Genomic DNA, 20758 nt, shown 5'->3' with positions numbered 1-20758 from the left:
AAACTTGAAACCTAGATCAAGTAGACACTTAAAACATATACTCAGTGATACTAGTACATACACATACTATGCCATTCTGTTGTCCTCAGAATGCTTCCCTAGCTCTGTACAACCATGAGTATTGGCACAAGTACCGGTTAGTGACATGTTTGCCTTGCAGGAAGAACAGTTCCACCACATGTTGATATAAGAAACTTTGTCATGCATTGATCATGCATAATGCATTTTCCCTATGGCCACATGTTCTGAAATGCCATGCTGAGTATTTTTCCTGGTGACAGTAATGTAATTATGTTCTGCAACATTGGCTTCAACTTCTACCATGGTTGTTCTCATGATGACAGATTATATCCTCAGGTGTTGGCAGTGGGTGTGAACAAAGTTGCGTTTGAAATAAGATACATTTTGCATGAAGCAACATGTACAGAAAATGATAAAAAGGAAATGAATTTGTTTTGTCGTATATTGATGCCGTGCCTTAATGAGTTGTTCTATATGCACATCATTTTTAGAATATGCATTGTGCAATACCTGACAGAACAAGCACATTATACTGTATAAATCATACTGCTTGTACAAGATGTGTACAGGCCATAATTGGCCAAACCTTCAGAGACCTTTGAAGGTCCCGGGGTAGAATATGCCTTCAACAACCCATGCTTGCCATAAAAGGTGACTATGCTTGTCGTAAGAGGTGACTAACGGGACCGGGTGGTCATGCTCGCTGACTTGGTTGACACTTGTCATCGGTTCTCATTGTGCAGATCGATTCTGTTGTTGATCACTGGATTGTCTGGTCCAGACTCGATTATTTACAGACCGCCGCCATATTGCTGGAATATTGCTGAGTGCAGCGTAAAACTAAACTCACTCACCCTAACTTTCCGAAGCTCTCCCAGTTCTATGAGACTCATAAAATGATTACCAATATTGAAAGATGATCTTTGTGCTAACAGAGATTCTAGAATCTAGGCCAAGTGATATCAGTAAGTTAGAAACACATAAACAAAATGGCATTAACAACTATTACAGCAAGCTGAAATGTTCTAATGACAAAGGGTAGGAAATCCACCACAGATTAGGGTAGGTATGGCAACTAGCCATGGAAAATCTGCCATAATGCCATTATTGTACAGGTTGTGTACAGGTGGTGCATTGTACATATATGACATCATTGTACATGTTGTACACAGGTGGTGTATTGTACATATATGGGTAGGAAATCCACCACAGATTAGGGTAGGTATGGCAACTAGCCATGGATCTGAAAATCTGCCATGGATTTGGAACCTGCAATGAATTTGAATCCAGCCATGGATGTTAGTCCTATAGATATATGCCATTGTTGTGCAGGTTGTATATATGTATACAGGTGGTGTATTGTACATAATGCCATTATTGTACAGGTTGTGTACAGGTGGTGCATTGTACATAATGCCATTATTGTACAGGTTGTGTACAGGTGGTGCATTGTACATAATGCCATTATTGTACAGGTTGTGTACAGGTGGTGCATTGTACATAATGCCATTATTGTACAGGTTGTGTACAGGTGGTGCATTGTACATAATGCCATTATTGTACAGGTTGTGTACAGGTGGTGCATTGTACATATATGACATCATTGTACATGTTGTACACAGGTGGTGTATTGTACATATATGGGTAGGAAATCCACCACAGATTAGGGTAGGTATGGCAACTAGCCATGGATCTGAAAATCTGCCATGGATTTGGAACCCGCATTGAATTTGAATCCTGCCATGGATGTTAGTCCTATACATATATGCCATTGTTGTACAGGTTGTGTACAGGTGGTGTATTGTACATACATGACATCATTGTACATGTTGTACACAGGTGGTGTATTGTACATATATGCGATTGTTGTACAGGATGTAGACAGGTGGTGTAATGTACATATATGCCATTATTTTACAAGGTATATACAACTAGCGTATTGTACATATATGACACTGTACAAGATGTACACAGGCAGTGTATTATACATATATTGTACATATATATCATTGTCGTACAAGATGTACACAGTGTATTTTACATGTATGACATTGTAGTACAAGAAATACACAGGCAGTGTATTTAACATACATGTTAGTATTGTGAAGTATGTGTGTGTGCGTGTGCGGGTGTAAATCTCTGCTCAAGGTGCGTGCAAACATTGCACAAGAGTATATAAACACAGTCCACATATATGCAAATATTGTACAAGATTTATCCCCAATGTACATGGTAGGATTAGAATGTTAGAAGTCATGCTTCAATATTTCATGTGAAATGATTAAATGGAAACAAATCTGTCAGAAGTAATTGTGTGTTGTGAAAGCTGCGAGTACTATAATAGTCGAGTGATGTTGAGATATGGGATATGATAATTACTTAATAACGTAATGGTTCCTATACTTCCTGTGTTAACTGCTATTTCTCACAGCCTTCTGTTGGGGGTAGTTACTAGTCCACAGATTATATCATATTCATGGGTCGGATTTGTGACCACTAGAGAGTCATGACGATCACATCATCATTGCGATCCAGGTATAGAAATATTCACATCTTCAACAACTAGCACCGCAGTGGTGACTGAGGGTAGTGTGGCGTAGTGTACCAAATCTAGGCCATTTATATATGTCATGCCTTCAGGTTGTAATGCTTGTCAAGAATGTAAGGTGGTGAAAGCTGTTATGTAAATAAAGATGAAGGTTTCAGGTGCTAGTTTTATTATCACAGGTGTACCATACAGGTGCTGTGTGGATGTAGCGCAAATCCCCAAAATGTGGTAATGTTTTTCCTCAGCATTATATACAGTATATACAATATTGATGTTAATGTGACAAAATGCCTCTCAAGACACCACACTCAGTGATCCTGCTTCCTATAGCTTCCTATATCTTTCCTAGGCACTGTCACACTTTACTTCTCTAAAAATAAATAATGCATTTCCCTCAATAACAATAATACTCTCCACCCTCGGGCAAGTAAGCCACCACACGTGCATGCACACGCACACGCACACGCACACGCACACGCACACGCACACACCTCTTAACGTATTTAGATTAGAATATTTAATTAAAAAGTTCAAATGAATTATCATAATGTTGTATTAGATCATCTCTCACATGCTCTACTAGCAGAACATATGTCTTGATTGTGGAAAGAAGAGTCAGGCTTTCAGTAAAAGGCATTTCACAGTTTGTTCTCCTGCAATATCCTTCTAATATCTGAATGTTTTGGTGTGTATCCAACCATCACACAACACCTATGGTTCCACTTGCACTCTCAGTTTTCTTTCAAAAGTCCCCAAAACACATTTATCCACTTGTGGACTTTAAACAGGTGAAAGGACTTCATGTCTCCTTGTAATTAATGTGAAAATTGTGCAAGTCTGGTGCTTGAGTAAGTAATGGCACATTTGTATTTTGATAACATGTCGAAGTAAATTGTCCTGTCTTTTCAAATTGGACTGGCATGGGTAGGGAAAAAGACAAACATAACACACAAGGTAAGGAGTGCAATAACCACAACCTTAGTTAGTGACCCATTGAACCAGCTTTATTTGAAATTTCCTGGCTTTGATGTTATTGAAGCTAAATATCAGGCCAAGTAATTAGAGCTTATGGCAAATGACAAATGATATTATTCAGTAAAACTGCTATGACCCCTTTATATTTATAGTGTCATAGAATTCTGTAAATTATCATTTATAGTTAGAATTAAGGACTATTTGTGTTGACTTCTCAATAGATTTTGCATTAACTCTTTCAGAATTAATTCTTAGTTCATTCGCTCACTCATCATTCTGAAGACCAGCATTTGATTCCACACGTCTTTTCACTACCTGTGTTGAATTGTGTTGGGGCAGACGTCTGTTCTGTGTTGAACATTGTGTCAGTGGGGGTGTCTTCTGATCAGAGTGATGACAGGCATTGGCTAGGTTAGTGGTTAATGTGTTCGCTTGGTGCACCGAAGACCTGGATTTGATTCCCTATATGGGTACAATGTGGGAAGTCCATTTCTGGTGTTCCTCACTGCAATAATGTTAGAATATTTCTAAAAGGGATGTAAAACCAAACTCACTCACACAGGCCCTCACTCACTCACTTATTAATTCACTCACTCACTCGGATTAAAATATATTTAAGGGGATTGTCTTTTCATCCCTTGGTCATTGTCTGAAAGTTCTTGTGCAGTGTTGTGATGGAGATCTAGTACAATGCTGAGCAGAGATCCATTTCTGTTTGTTTTGTATCCAGAACATAATATGGAGAAAAGTTGTTAGCATACTTTGCCAGTCTCACTGAGAGGACAACATTTAATAAGGGACTTCCTGTCACAAAGGTTACCCATCTAACCTCACAGAAGCGCGGGAGTCATCTTTAACCAATCAGATTAACATTTCCTGTTCGTTTCCGGATGTGGCACCATAGTTTTCAATGGAGGCTTATTACGAATCCTTTGTGGTTCACTGAACTTTATTCCTGTTATCACAGAGGTCATTTCACGTGATTTATGTTGACGAAAATTCATTTTCAGGATACACTGAATGTACTGAAGTGCAAGGTATTATGTTGTCACATGCACTCTCCAGTCAACAAAAGCCATGTTCATAATCATAAAAATAGAACGCCAAACCAGATAATAACTTCTTGATTATCCCACGGGACTGGGTGTGAGAGGTATATTCACTTTGAAAAGTTTAAAAGGATTATTGGCTATGACTAATAGAACAAAATGCTTGTGAAAATCTCTGATAAAAACAGGGTTCATTGCATGATTCTGACCATATCATATCAAGTGATGATACTGGGTGTTTGTTACAAATGGTTCAGTGACATCGAAAATGTCAGTGTCGATGGCAGAATGAGGCCAAACTGTGGTCAGACTGTTTAGTTGTCTGGAGTATCATTGTGACGTTAATAGATTGCATGTAAAACTGGCAGGTAACAAAACATATCGTGACATGATTTCAAATCACAAGTTTCCTCAGTGGACATCAGGAATAAATTATGCATTGTCAGTCAAGATATTTCTATTCATGACTGTGTACATGATCTGACAAGATCATCCTGGAAAATAATCTAAATGGGCTTTGTGCATCTGCAGCATGAAGTGTTCACAAATCAAGCATTAATCAGCATTTCATTGGCAAGTACTCATTAACAGGCTACATGAAAATACCTGTTGATTCACATTCTATGCAGTCAGAGTAAATGTGTGTTAGTTTTACGCCTCTTTCAGCAATATTCCTGCAATATTGTGTCAAAGGAACACCAGAAATGGACTTCAGACATTGTACCCATGTGGGGAATCAAATCAGAGTCTTTGTTTTGACGAGTCAACGGCTTTACTACTAGGGTACTCCACCACCCGCCAATGCAGTGAGAGACTTGGTAAAGTGAAAGTCATCTGGGCCCCGGTCATCAACTGTAATCATAGTTACAGTGATCCCTGGACAGCCGAGCTCGAGAGCCATATGGTGGTGGCACCAGTCCTTGTCATTGTTATGTTACGATTGGTATATTGAAACACCAACCAGTCATTTCTATGATGTATTTTATATACCATGGTGAAATTCTAAATCAGTTTAACAATAGAAAAGCTGTGCTGTCAGAAATCATTATTATATTGATTAGCTTTATCAACCAGGAAGAAAATATTCATATTCAAATCATATTCACAACAAATTTCCCATGTTTATTTCATGCATTCAAAACTGCAGTCAGTATGTGGCACATAAAGAGACTTCACTGACTATTGGCACTTAGAAGCATGCTGATGTGTTTCAATTGTGCATGGAAGCAAGTCACAATATGGGCCCCCCCACCCCAATAAAACCTGTAAACATGCATTCAGTTTGTGACAGTCCTTTATTGATAACTAGATATTTCTACAGCGCTAGTATCCACGTTAGTTACTGCTCAGAGGTGCTTTTTGGAGTGAGTGAGTTAGTTTACTTGTAAACTACACTCAACGATATTCCAGATATATGGCAGCAGTGTGTAAATAATCCAGTCTGGGCCAGACATTCCAGTGATCAACAGCATGAGCATTGATCTACACATATAGATGCAATGTTGTGTCAGCCAAGTCAGGGAGTCTGACCACCTGATCCTGTTAGTCACCTATTACAACAAGCATGGGTTACTGAAGATCAATTCTAACCAGGATCTTCATAGGTCATTTGGAGCCTGCTTAAAACTGCAAATAGGTAACAGTATGTTTCAGTGAAAAAGTGGGTTTTCAATTTGGGCTGCAAAGTAGTCAGATCTGTGGTGGATCTCATGTCCTGTGGAAGGCTGTTTTAGAGAACAGGGGCAGCTCTGGAGAAGTTGTAGTCACCGTGCCAGTTTGAAGAGAAGACGTCCTCCTGATCTCAGGGCAGCCTCTTTAACACCTTAACCACTAGGCTATGTGACTTGCTCGACAACGATTCATTAATCTGTATTGAAACATCGCGTCATCAGAATAAAGAAGTTGTTCATCCCTAAGGCTTGTCCATAGATGAATGTATGATCTCAGGGCTCTGGATGGCCGATACTTGTTAGTGAGGTCTTGTACATAGGGTTTGTGCCAGTTCTTGTATTGCTATAAACAGTAGAAGCAGAATCTTGTACTTGACCCTTGAGCCAGTGGAACTGTTTTAAGATTGGACTTGTGTCAGTTATGCTTGTCCTTTCTTGCCAAGTTGGTCACAAGTATTTACTGTTCGATGCCAGTTTTATAGATCTGTCTATGTGTAGTGTGCCATTTATGGTAGCATCTCTAGGAATTTTGTAGCTTTTATTGAGATTTGTTTAATTAGATTTTCAATCACAAAAAAATGACTGAAGTAGAAAATATCCTTTACTTTCCCCATACATTCTTTGTGATGAGCAGGCACTTTGAAACCATCCTCTGTAATCCCATAATTACCACTGAGGTATACCATTGCACATGCTGGAGTAAGCTAAATTGCAAACAGCCATGCATGTGTTTTTGGTAAAGCAGCAGCGTGGCAACTTACAAACGTCATTATTATCACATCAGTTGCTAATGAATGTGAAGTTGTCGACCATACATTCTTCCAGCTAAACTATCTTCCACTATGTGTTCAGTGTATGGGTGGACATGCTGCGTATTCACAAGCTGTCATCATTCGAAGTGGGAAAGTTCAAACTTTATCAGGTCTATGTTAAAACAGAGACAACAAACACCGGTGATGCTTTGCAAATTCATTTTGTTGTTATTTATTAGTTGTGAAACACCATACGTAGAAATGTTCCAGGTTTAGTCTGGCAGACTGTTTATACTCCAGTCTGGGCCAGACAATTCAGTGATTAACATCATCAGCAGTGCTGTACACCATTCCCATTATGATAATACGAGACGTCCAAGTCAAAAAGCTTCACAAATTGTTCCAAGCCTGACAAATGGATACATCAGACTTTAGAGAGCAAACAACAAGAACAAGAATGTGATTTTTTGCAAATCCCAGTAAACAAACCAAGTATCAAGTATGAAGTTTGATGGCCAGGACTACTTGCAATTGTTATTAATATGCACCATCAGTGATCCTAGCTCACCGTAAGGCCCCTGTTGATAATTCAGACATGCATTTCATATTTCAGTGTGCAAGAGCACAGCCCACATTGATCCCTGGTCTAAGATCATCAACAAATTATCCATGTAGCCTGTGACTGTGTATTTATTTATTTTATCCTCTTATCTGTGTATTTCATATAGGTGTGTAAATCGTGAATAAGTGACCATTACCATGATGAAAATGTCAAGCATGAGGTACGGCTTTCCATGTCATTAGACCGATGTACGAAGATAAAATCAGAGATTTCCGAGTTAGAGAGGTTTTGTGTTATATAGAAATACTCCTCCAAAATAGAAATGCCAGGCCAAAATACAAGCATTGGTGTGAGATAAATACACTAATGTGAGATAGAAGCACTTGTGTGAGATACATTAGTCATGTTAGTGTGAGACAGAAACACTGACTGGAGATAGATACAATTGTGTGAGATAGAAACATTAGTGTGAGATAGAAGCTGATGGGAGATAGATATATTAGTGGGAGATAGATACATTAGTGGCAGATAGATACATTAGTGGCAGATAGATACATTAGTGGGAGATAGAAGCTGATGGGAGATAGAAACACAGATGGGAGATAAATACATTAGTGTGAGATAGAAGCTGATGGGAGATAGATGCATTTGGGGGAGATAGAAGCTGATGGGAGATAGATACTTAACGTGCCCATTGCTGTGCAGAGCTGCAAGTGGTGCTTGTTTACTTCTCGGAAATGATTCATGCTCATGCAGAAATCAGGCAGTTGTGTGGCTTTATGGGTGGGTTAACAAACTATTGCATCCTGTTTTGCGAGTTTGTATTTTGTTCAAGACTGAAAATATTTGACAAGAAATGCATAAAGCCTTATACCAGTGTCTGATATATGTATTACCAAATACATTTTTTGGTTCATCTTTAATGAAAAGAAAGTGTAGAGTGCATTCTAACTACACTACTATCATTTTGTTTATTTTTAAAACAAATGGGGGCATGTGCTGCAGTTTGATTGGTTGAAATATGTTGTTAAATGGGATTTCAACCATTTTGCAACCAAAATATTCTTTTCTTGATAAGCATATTTTTTTTAACAATCCCAAGTTTTAGTGAAATTGAATTGAATATTGCCTTGATCAGTATTTATCACAACTTTGTTTTTCCCCATTTTGCTATGGTTTCATAGCATATGGGGTCAACTGTGTCATAACACAGAAGCTTCACAATATGATATACTTGCCTTGCATCTGGGAGCTGAAGCTACAGTAGCTCAGTGTATTTCAAGGGCATGTTGTCATAGGTATATAGCAGGAAATACTGAAGGGTTAGCAGGCATGTTGGAACTTGGTGATTTGAACATGATGACCGGACTACTGTGTAGTTGCCATTAGCTACCCCTACGTTGTTTCCTGGACTGTCATGTTGCTGCCATTAGCTACCCCCACATTGTTTCCTGGACTGTTGCTAGCATTAGCTACCCCTATGGTATTTCCTGAACTACCATGCTGCTGCCACTAGCTACCCCTACATTGTTTCCTGGACTGCCATGCTACTGCCATTAGCTACCCCTATGGTATTTCCTGGATGACCATTGCAATGTCAGAGGGAACATCATGCCAACAGCTCAGTACTCATAGTTTCATTATCACAGAATGCCATTCTGTTAAAGCTCTATGAGTGGAGTGAATTGATAATCCATTGTCTCTCATGTGCTTATCTTCCAGGGTTGGAACTCGACTGACCTTTATCATCAGGTTCATGGTTATCATGATATGTATGAAGCAGTCATGTGAAATTGATAGCTCAGTTATACTGTAGATGCTGGTGGTGTATCCTGTCAGTAAATAAGCTAGGTGACCAGTAATTATGCTGGATCAAACAGGACTCGGACGAGAACTTCGTCCGTCTCACGCCACACTTGTAGTTTATAATTATGAGAAGGATCAAGTATGTGACATTATTGGTACTATATGGACAGTGGGTGCAGGTTAAGAAACAGAACTGTTGAATGAGTGAGTCAGTTTGGTTTTGTTATATCAGAAGGGTTAGATGTATAACATGTATAATTTCATTGAAACACATGAACTAGGGCCACAGATAGTCTTCTTGAATATTTGCATTTAATTATACAATGGCAAAACTGTTTGTCATTCATGCATCTTGGATTTACATTGCAGCGTGTATAAGCAATGTCCCTCGATATGAGCACCATATATAAGTCATCTAGTACTGTTACTGCTTACTTTATTTAGTTTGTTCCTATTAAAGGAGAACAAGAATAATTGTTGAAAGGCAAAATATAATCAAATATATATCTAGGATGTCTGCTCCTGATGACAGGTCATTAATGTTATGAATATTTTTCATGTAAAGTAATTCCCAAATCAATTGGTTTTTTTTTCATTCTTTGCCACACATAATTACAACTTTATTATGTTATTTATATTGTTAAATGAAGAGTAGACTACTACATATTGATATCCAATGTAGCATGTCGATAAATGATCATCAGAAGAGTGTTTTTGATAAGGTATCTATAATTTTTTATGCCCTTGGTGACTCATTTGTACTCATGTCATTGTTTCCCATGCTCAGTTAATTCAATCAAGGCTAATTCCTCACTTTCCCATTACAAATCTAAACATTTCATTTCACATCAGAATTCACAAATTTGTAATTCAGGTTTGATATTTTTATTAATGTTGATGACATTTCTGCCTAATACTTTATTTATATGCCTATACATATCTGAGCTATCCTGGTATTGATGTAGAACAAATCTGTATGTTCATGAGTTGACTCAGAGGCAGACATACATGTGACACTTAAAGATATCTGTTCAGTTTGTATTGATGCTATAGCATGTATGTGACACTTAAAAGTGTCAATCCAGTCATCACTGATGCCACCGCATATAAGTGACACTTAAGGTGATGCAGTAGATCCCCAACTTGATCCTCATCAGTACTTTATGTAAACAACTATGAGTTTCAGTGTTACCTGGCTAAACAAACCCTGTGGTGAATACCGATACATTGAGGATATCACCTGTTGGGCCAGATTGGTCAGACACTGACCTTCTATACCAGTGCAGCATTGAGTTGCTAAATAATGACGTTACATTTAAGGTGTACAATGATTTCATTTCAGTTGGTAAAGGATGTAACAGGTGTGTTTTCAGGAGGATGTGCTTCAGCAGGATGTTACTAGTCCATTATTTTCTCAGTGCATTTTTCATCAATCCGCAGAATGTAAAAAGAGGCCAGACCACTACTGCTGTCCTCTTTAAAGAAAACAAAATATGTCTATATTTGATTTATACAATTCTGGGAACCATCCTCTCAGAAGAAATGTTTCATTCTTGTCCATATAGAGCTGCCCGCAGAACTTGGAGCTATTATATTCATGAGCCGACAATGTTCCTCTGTTTAAGCATGTTTGTGTCCTGGATTGATGTAGTGAACCCATATCCTGTGTACTGTCAGGTGTGAGGCTCATCCCCAGTACTGGGAATCTTGGTGCAGCATATGTATTTGATCCCACTGCTGACATTTCACTGTATTGTTGTGGAAAAGGACCCATCACTACAGTATAGTCTGTTTCACTTCTGTCAATGCTCCACCACTTGTTAAAACCAACCCATGTATTATTCAACCAACCTTTCACATGGACATGTATAAATCTAGTGTATTAAATTCTCCCTCGACTGAGTTATTGCTTTTGAAGCTATCTGATCCGTATCTGTCAAGAGGTTACAATTCAAATATATGACAGTCAAGGGGTGAAATGATAATTTGATAGTGAGTGGTTGTAGTCGGTCATTGTATGAGTCATTACATGCTGACAATAAAACGTTGTACTACAGAGCTTGAATGGGAAATGACATTAGATATCTGTGGAAGGATGTTTACACTAACATGAACATGTCTATCTTTTTTATAGGAAAGGATTTGTTCAGAGACTATGTACACAACATATTGGATCAGTTACTGTAAATCAAGAAATTTTTGCGTCATGATATTTTTGCGAGTAGCGACCAACAGATGTTTTTGCGTCACAATATTTTTGCGATTTGCCTAATTCTCAAAATGTAGTTTAGTTTGACAGTTTCAAAGCTTACTTGCATCTGAAAGTTTTATCTGAACTAAATCCAATCACATATTAAAGTTTGCCGCTAATCTTGAAGTCCATTCAGTTAAGTACTTCCGCATGTATGCAATCAGTGATGTTTTCCTAAAAACAACACTTGCTGCATAGGCCAGATAAGTTTAAAACAGTTCAAAGGGATTAAATTAAATGGAATGACCGTAATAAATTGGCACTGATGATGGACCTGTTTAGTCAGTCTCCGCAAAGCTGTTTATCTCCAGATAAGTGTCATGAAACCTATCGACGCCCGTTGGATGGTCTCGGCCTTTCAAAGAAATTGTCTCTAAGAAATGTGTGTTCTGTGGTTGGCACCTGTCTGGACTATCAGACGTAATGACTGAGTAACTTTTGTTCAGTTATCCATTGTTTGACATGTGACACGTGTGTACGAGTAATGCTAGTAATTAGTCATTCTGTGCGTTATTGTCATTGCTTTAAATATGTATTGTTTAGATCTATTGTTAAATATATTTACTGGTGAATAATAAAGCGAAGATAGGACAGGTTGTTTGAACTGCGTCATGATATTTTTGCCAGCTCAAGTCATTCGCAATTTTCGCAAAAATATTATGCTCGCAAAAATTTAATGATTTACAGTATATGTAATAGTAAAACAAAGAATCAATTTAGTTTCATTTTTGTTCATGTCTTTATCTATTTTTGTAATGTAGCGAAAAATGTCAGCCAGATACATGTTCATAGATTTTAAGCCGACTTTTAATTATTTTTTTTATTTCAGTTATTATAGCAAAGGATGCTCAAACTGTATTGAAAGAAATAGATTAAATCTGAGCATTAATGTTTCTTCTTCTTTTTTGTCTTTTACTTTTCTTCTCTTCTTCATCTTCTTATCTGACCTGTGAAGGTCTGGTGTAGAACAGGCCTTCAGCAACCCATGCTTGCCATAAATGGAGACTATGCTTGTCATAAGAGGCGACTATCAAGATTCGGTGGCCTGGCTTGCTGACTTGATGGACACATAGACTATCAAGATTGGGTGGCCTGGCTTGCTGACTTGATGGACACAAATCATCGGTTTCCAATTGCACAGATCGATGCCCATGCTGTTGATCACTGGATTGTCTGATAGAGGCTCAATTAATTAAAGACCTCTGTCATATAATAACTGGATTACTATAACTAAACACACTCACTCATTCTTCTTATTCTCTTTTCTCTTTCCTTTTCTTCTCATCTTCTGCTGCTTCTGTCCTGCTACTTCTCTTCTTGCAACTTCTTTGCTTCCTCTCTCCTGCTTTTCTTTTCTTTTTCTTTTCTTCACTCCTTTCCCCCTTTTTTTCACCTCATCTTCCTTCTGCTACTGCTTCTTCTCTCCTGCTGCTACTTCTCTCCTTTCCTCCTCCTGCTGCTACTTCTCCTCTCCTTTCCTCCTCCTGCTGCTACTTCTCCTCTCCTTTCCTCCTCCTCCTGCTACTTCTCCTCTCCTTTCCTCCTCCTGCTGCTACTTCTCTCCTTTTCTCCTCCTGCTGCTACTTCTCTTCTTCTCTCCTGCTCTTTCTTCACCTTCTTCTTCATTTGTCGGGGCGGTGGGGTAGCCTAGTGGTTAAAGCCTTCGCTCGTCACACGGAAGACCCGGGTTCGATTCCCCACATGGGTACAATGTGTGAGGCCCATTTTCTGGTGTCCCCCGCCGTGATATCGCTGGAATATTGCTAAAAGTGGCGTGAAACCAAACTCACTCACTCACTCACTCTTCATTTGTCCAGCTGTCAGCAGACAGGACACCTATATAACTGTACCACACATTATACTGTATTACCTCAACTAGGAAGCACTGATTGCACAGGTACAGTTGTTACAGACTGTGTGTCCCTCCAGATGCTATGCATGTGTCTATATTTTCTGCATCCATTATATACACAATCATTTTGTGGAATGATCATAACAGCCATCCTATATCATGGACTTAAAACAGGCTTAGGGCTACAGTCACTTTGTGGAACACCCTCCCTTAGCACAGATGGTTCACAGACTTAGGGTACAGTCACTGGGTACAGTCACTTTGTGGAACACCCTCCCTTAACACAGACGGATGACAGACTTAGGGTACAGTCACTTTGTGGAACACCCTCCCTTAGCACAGATGGTTCACAGACTTAGGGTACTGTCACTGGGTACAGTCACTTTGTGGAACACCCTCCCTTAGCACAGATGGTTCACAGACTTAGGGTACTGTCACTGGGTACAGTCACTTTGTGGAACACCCTCCCTTAGCACAGATGGTTCACAGACTTAGGGTACAGTCACTGGGTACAGTCACTTTGTGGAACACCCTCCCTTAGCACAGATGGTTCACAGACTTAGGGTACAGTCACTGGGTACAGTCACTTTGTGGAACACCCTCCCTTAGCACAGACGGATGACAGACTTAGGGTACTGTCACTGGGTAGAGTCACTTTTAGGAACACCCTCCCTTAGCACAGATGGTTCACAGACTTAGGGTACAGTCACTGGGTACAGTCACTTTGTGGAACACCCTCCCTTAGCACAGATGGTTCACAGACTTAGGGTACAGTCACTGGGTAGAGTCACTTTGTGGAACACCCTCCCTTAGCACAGATGGTTCACAGACTTAGGGTACAGTCACTGGGTACAGTCACTTTGTGGAACACCCTCCCTTAGCACAGATGGTTCACAGACTTAGGGTACAGTCACTGGGTACAGTCACTTTGTGGAACACCCTCCCTTAGCACAGATGGTTCACAGACTTAGGGTACAGTCACTGGGTACAGTCACTTTGTGGAACACCCTACCTTAGCACAGATGGTTCACAGACTTAGGGTACAGTCACTGGGTACAGTCACTTTGTGGAACACCCTCCCTTAGCACAGATGGTTCACAGACTTAGGGTACAGTCACTGGGTACAGTCACTTTGTGGAACACCCTCCCTTAGCACAGATGGTTCACAGACTTAGGGTACAGTCACTGGGTAGAGTCACTTTGAGGAACACCCTCCCTTAACATAGACGGATGACAGACTTAGGGTACTGTCACTGGGTACAGTCACTTTGTGGAACACCCTCCCTTAGCACAGATGGTTCACAGACTTAGGGTACAGTCACTGGGTACAGTCACTTTGTGGAACACCCTCCCTTAGCACAGACGGATGACAGACTTAGGGTACTGTCACTGGGTACAGTCACTTTGTGGAACACCCTCCCTTAGCACAGATGGTTCACAGACTTAGGGTACAGTCACTGGGTAGAGTCACTTTGAGGAACACCCTCTCTTAACACAGACGGATGACAGACTTAGGGTACTGTCACTGGGTACAGTCACTTTGAGGAACACATCATAGCACCTTTAATTGTGTTCCTGTTTCAATGTTCCTGTCCTTTTTTCCAGTGTCTCAAATGGATGAGGAAGAACCTGCTGTTGGTGCTGACAGTCATTGCAGTGTTCTTAGGAGTGCTGGTAGGCTTCTTGTCCAGACTGGGCAGTCCATCTCCCGACACCGTCATGCTGGTGTCCTTCCCGGGAGACTTACTTATGCGGATGTTGAAGTGCCTCATCTTGCCTCTCATTGTGTCGTCAATGATAACAGGTTTGAATTATTACACTTATTCTTGTTTATGATTTTGTGAAATCTGTGATGTATTTTTGTCATAATAGTGGGATAGAATAACTGTTAAAGCATCCGTTCATCACATTTAAGACCAGGTTCAACTCCCCACATGGGTACAAGGTGTGAAGCCCTTTTCTGGTGTCCCTTGCCGTATTATTGCTGGAATATTGCTGAAAGTGGTGTCAAAACATACACACTCCTCTCTCGGTAACTTGTTGTAATGTGCAACTGAATCGACCAGGTGGTCAGTTTGGTTACTGACACTGGAGGTGTCAATCACTGGATTTTCTGACCCAGCTATTTTCTTGCCACCATTATAAAACTGGAGTAGTGTTTAGTGCAGACTTTATGAGAAAAACTAATTTCTTTACATTACCCGTGAAATGACCCATGAAGATTTGGGCCTACATTTTGGAAGCTCTCTTAGTGCTAAGATAGTCATAAGTTAATGTGAATGAATGGTACTTATGACTATAATAGCGCTAAGGGAGCTTCGAAAATCTGGGCCCAGGGTTAGAATCGGTGTTCAGATACCCATGCTTGTCACAGGAGATGACTAACAGGATTAGATGGTCAGGCTCACTGACATGGTTGAAATGTCATTGTATCCCAGTTGTGTGGTGTAGATCAATGCTCATGGTATGGTCTGGTATTTTCAGACCACTGTTATATATAGCTGGAATATTGCTGAGTATGGCATAAAACAAAAATCATCCTCTAAACCATTATGTACCATTTCACCACAACATTCGTATCCATCATTACTGAAACTCATCTTTACAGGTCTCGCTACTCTGGATGCGAAGTCGCGTGGTTGTATGGGTCTCCAAGCCATTGTGTATTACTTCACTATGACATTGGTATCCATCATTACTGAAACTCATCTTTACAGGTCTCGCTACTCTGGATGCGAAGTCGCGTGGTTGTATGGGTCTCCGAGCTATTGTGTATTACTTCACTATGACATTGGTATCCATCATTGCTGAAACTCATCTTTACAGGTCTCGCTACTCTGGATGCGAAATCTAGTGGTCGCATGGGTCTCCGAGCCATTGTATACTACTTCACTATGACAATCGTATCCATCATTGCTGAAACTCATCTTTACAGGACTTGCTTCTCTGGATGCGAAATCTAGTGGTCGCATGGGTCTCCGAGCCATTGTGTATTACTTCACTATGACAATCGTATCCATCATTGCTGAAACTCATCTTTACAGGACTTGCTTCTCTGGATGCGAAATCTAGTGGTCGCATGGGTCTCCGAGCCATTGTATACTACTTCACTATGACAATCGTATCCATCATTGCTGAAACTCATCTTTACAGGACTTGCTTCTCTGGATGCGAAATCTAGTGGTCGCATGGGTCTCCGAGCTATTGTATACTACTTCACTATGACAATCGTATCCATCATTGCTGAAACTCATCTTTACAGGACTTGCTTCTCTGGATGCGAAATCTAGTGGTCGCATGGGTCTCCGAGCCATTGTGTACTACTTCACTACAACATTCATAGCCATCATTATTGGAATCATCCTGGTCGTGTCCATTCACCCCGGCAAACACACTGGACCAAGCAAGTCATTGGTGGATTCTTCTGATGAGAAGCCACCATCATCCACCGATGCCTTCCTGGACCTCATTAGGTAATGTATGGATAATGGAGGGTCAACATTTCAATGGTTGCTTTGTATCTCAGTGTTCTGCTAATTTTTGTGTGTTTTGTTGAAAGGAGGTACTGTTATTTTGTTGAGGGTGTTGTTCGAGAAATATCAAGACTTTGTCTGTCAGGAACAAGAATGGTTTTATTAGTCATGTATATACAGAATCAGTCTTATTTAAGATGGTGACTTCTTTTTGTAATATGACAACTGTGTCCAAAACTTCATGATCAGGAAAGATACAATTTCAGTATATATTCTGAAAACATATTTAAAAATGTATACATTGAGCCTCATGGTGCCAAATGTATAGGGCCATCTCCTATTCTCAGGTGTTTCCTATTTTCGCGGGAAACACATTTTCTGCCGACATCGCCGATGCGTGATACTTAGCGATTGTTTATTCATTGACCGGTAACTAGGAAGTGGCCCAAATCTGTGAATTATCAAAATTTTGCAATGTAACGAATATTCATGAGTTGTAACCAGCTTGGAAAAATCATAACTTTTCCCCACCCTTGCCGATAAGATTCCCCTTCCTTACACCTAATAACGTTACTTTCTCGTTATGCCGCGAGAATGGGAGACGCCTGTTTTTCATCGAGCTCATGTGCGATAATACACTTGCTGGATCAAGCAGTTGATAGATGCAGATGTAAGAGGGAGAATCTCTTCATTTAAAAACAACAAGTATACATACAAAAAGAACTGTTTTTTCAGCCGATATCCGTAGGTACCGCGAGAATAGGAGACACCAGTATATGTAAACCCAGTCATCAGTTATAGTGGGAGTTATTTTAAGGATAGTGCAGCTGTCAAGTGTCTCACCAGACAGATATGTTGCTGATCAATGACCTTGATTCAAGGAACACCACTGTGTTATGCTTGTAGCCTACCACCGTGTAATAGTGAGTGAGTTTAATTTTACACCGCACTCAGCAATATTCCAGCTATGTGGTGGCAGTCTGTAAAAATATTCAAGTTTGGACCACACAAACCAGTTATCAACAGCATGAGCATCGATATATGCAACTGGACTACAGTGACATGTGTTAGCCAAGACAGCAAACCTGACCAGTCGATCACCTCTAACGACAAGCATGGGTTACTGAAGATCAATTCCAACCCGTATCTTCATGGCATAAACCAATCTCGTTCACAGAACCAAATCTGACAAAAGCATGAAACCAGTAGTTGTTCGGGTCCTTTTTCCTGAAGCCAGTAGCCTGCTCCAAGTTCACTCTAGAAAAAAGTGCTAATTCTAATTTCCAACCTGAATATTCATTAACAGTAATGTTTTTTCAGCTTTGACATGATCGCTTGTATTCACTGAAAGCAGAGTGGATTAGTGCACAGTTTTACTCCAATGCAGTACAATGTCACTGAATATAAAATAAAAAACATGAGAACTTTGCAAGGGTTGGACAAATGGATGTTGTCTTTTGGGCTTGCCATCATAAACAGAGTCTTCCTTATTTTAGACTGCATTTAAATGTGTTGAATAATGGCTCCCAGAGAAGATTTGTCACATAACATCTGTCAACTGTCACATGGGAAAAAAAGACCCATGAAGATGGAGATTATGATTTATCTTCAACATTCAAGGATTGCGGTAAGAGGTTACCAACAGGATCAGGTTACAGGCTGTCTGACTTGGTTGATGCGGGTCATAATTCCCCAGTTTTATAGACTGATATTCATGAAGTCAATCATTGTATGATCTAGTCTGACTTAATAGGTAACAGACCATGGTCACATAAATCTACAGCTTGAATGTTTCTGTCTGTGCCAATGACAGAAAAAAACACTGGCATCGATGTTGAGCCAGTGTTAAGGGTACGTCATACGATGTTGATGAAACAAGGTGCACATTTCATCACCAGGCACTTAATGGAAGACCTTGATGGGCTGCTGAGGTGCTTGTAAATTGTTTGGCACTGATTGTGACAGGCTCCTTCATTAAGAGCATCACACAGGCAGCCAGTGGCACACAACTATCACAACTATCTTGTTCCATATGGAGCTTGGTAGGCATTACGTGGGAATTGTTCGGTTAATGGACTCTAGCACCTGTTATATAAAGTTGTCTTAGAACTCGTTCATCTTCACAGACATGCTTCTAAATACACTTAAACAAGTAATACCATGGTTAGGGAGACTAGAAATGGGCCTCCCATATTGTACCCAAGTTTGGGAATCGAACCAGGTGACCACCTTAACCACTAGACTGCTCAGTCTTATGGGCAGGGATATTTTGGGTCGGGTTGGGTTGTTGTTTAACTCACTCACCAGTGTTCCAGCTATTTGGCAGCAGTCTGAATAATCACACCTGCACCATACAGTGCAGTGACCAACAGCATGAGCATCAATGTACACAGTTGGGATACATTGACATTTGGCATGTTAGTCGCCACTTATTATAAGACTAATACTTTGGACCCACATCAAGTATTAGTTAAACTCCTCATATTGGAAAAATATGCCCACTTTAATGTAAGAATGGATAAAATAATAGGATGGATGAGTTAGAATGGGTTGAAATATGGTGGATGAGGATAATAAGAGGGTGGATGAGGATAATAAGAGGGTGGATGAGGATAACAAGAGGGTGGATGAGTTAAAATGGGTTAAAATATGGTGGATGAGGATAATAAAAGGGTGGATGAGTTAAAATGGGTTGAATTATGTTGGATGAGGATAATAAAAGGGTGGATGAGTTAAAATGGGTTGAATTATGTTGGATGAGGATAATAAAAGGGTGGATGAGTTAAAATGGGTTAAAATATGGTGGATGAGGATAATAAGAGGGAGGATGATAAGAGAGCGGGTGAGGATAATAGAGGGTGGATGAGGATTATAAGACGGTGGATGAAGATAATAATAGGAAGGATGAGGATGATAAGGGGGCGGATGAGGATAGTAAGAGGGTGGATGAGGATAACAATTGGGTGGATGAAGATGAGAGGCTGTAATTCTTAATGGTAGCCACAAGTTTCTGCTCTGAATGTGACATTAAATACATTGGAATGTTTTATTTAGCAAACTCAAATTTATTTTATCAACCATGTTTTTCCTTCAATTTTGCTTTGACATTTTGGTAAAGCAAATAATTTGGTTAAAGTGAGTGCAAACTGATTTTTGTTGGACATCAGTCTTGAGAGAAGAAACATGTTTTTAACTCAGATGATTTTGACACAATTGCTCAGCATGTATATACCCTTTGCACACAACTATGTAGTGCAGTGCTTGTTTATGATTAGAGCAGCTTCAAAACCCTTTACAGAATTTGATCTTGACCTACTAAACACAGGCCCCCACTTACATGCCGGAAAGTTGAGTGTCCCCAAAAGTAATGAAATAATGGATGGATACTGTACTGACATATTTAATGGATACTTAAAGCACTGGAACCTTACTGTGCTTGTCAAGAATGTGGTTCAGTTAAAATTATTTGAGGGTAGCCTAGTCATTGAAGCATTCTCTTAATTTATTTTCTCCTTTGACAAAGCATAAAACAATTGAGATTGATCTTTACCATTTCAAATGTGCTTTTGAGTAAAGATATGACAACAGTTATTTTCTTCCCAAGAGGATTGATAATCTCATCTCTAGTGGACAGTAAGCTGGTATATTATCACACCAAACACTTTCATATGCACTTGCAGAAGTCCCTAAGCTATAACAAAATAGTTTACATCATAATTTCTAAAAGAATATAAATGACATTAACACATTGTTCCTCAAACAGACTGGGTTTCTTGTCTGTTTGTCTGGAATTGCCTCT

The 20758-nt window shown here is 39.7% G+C and overlaps 1 protein-coding gene across 1 annotated transcript in view; it reads left to right on the top strand.

Annotated features, from left to right (window-relative positions):
• The window catches only part of LOC137286542 (excitatory amino acid transporter-like), an 83203-nt gene that overhangs the window by 37795 nt on the left and 24650 nt on the right, over positions 1-20758 (top strand). Inside the window, exons 3-4 of the mRNA XM_067818464.1 lie at positions 15092-15290; positions 16749-16959. Coding sequence (XP_067674565.1) covers positions 15092-15290; positions 16749-16959 — 410 coding nt within the window. The remainder of the gene's footprint in view (positions 1-15091; positions 15291-16748; positions 16960-20758) is intronic.

The sequence above is a fragment of the Haliotis asinina genome, chromosome 6 (genome assembly GCF_037392515.1).
Source record: "Haliotis asinina isolate JCU_RB_2024 chromosome 6, JCU_Hal_asi_v2, whole genome shotgun sequence".
In the NCBI taxonomy this organism is placed as follows: Eukaryota; Metazoa; Mollusca; class Gastropoda; order Lepetellida; family Haliotidae; genus Haliotis; species Haliotis asinina.
Note: the sequence above shows the minus strand (reverse complement) of the source record. Positions and strands in the feature narration are given on the sequence as shown.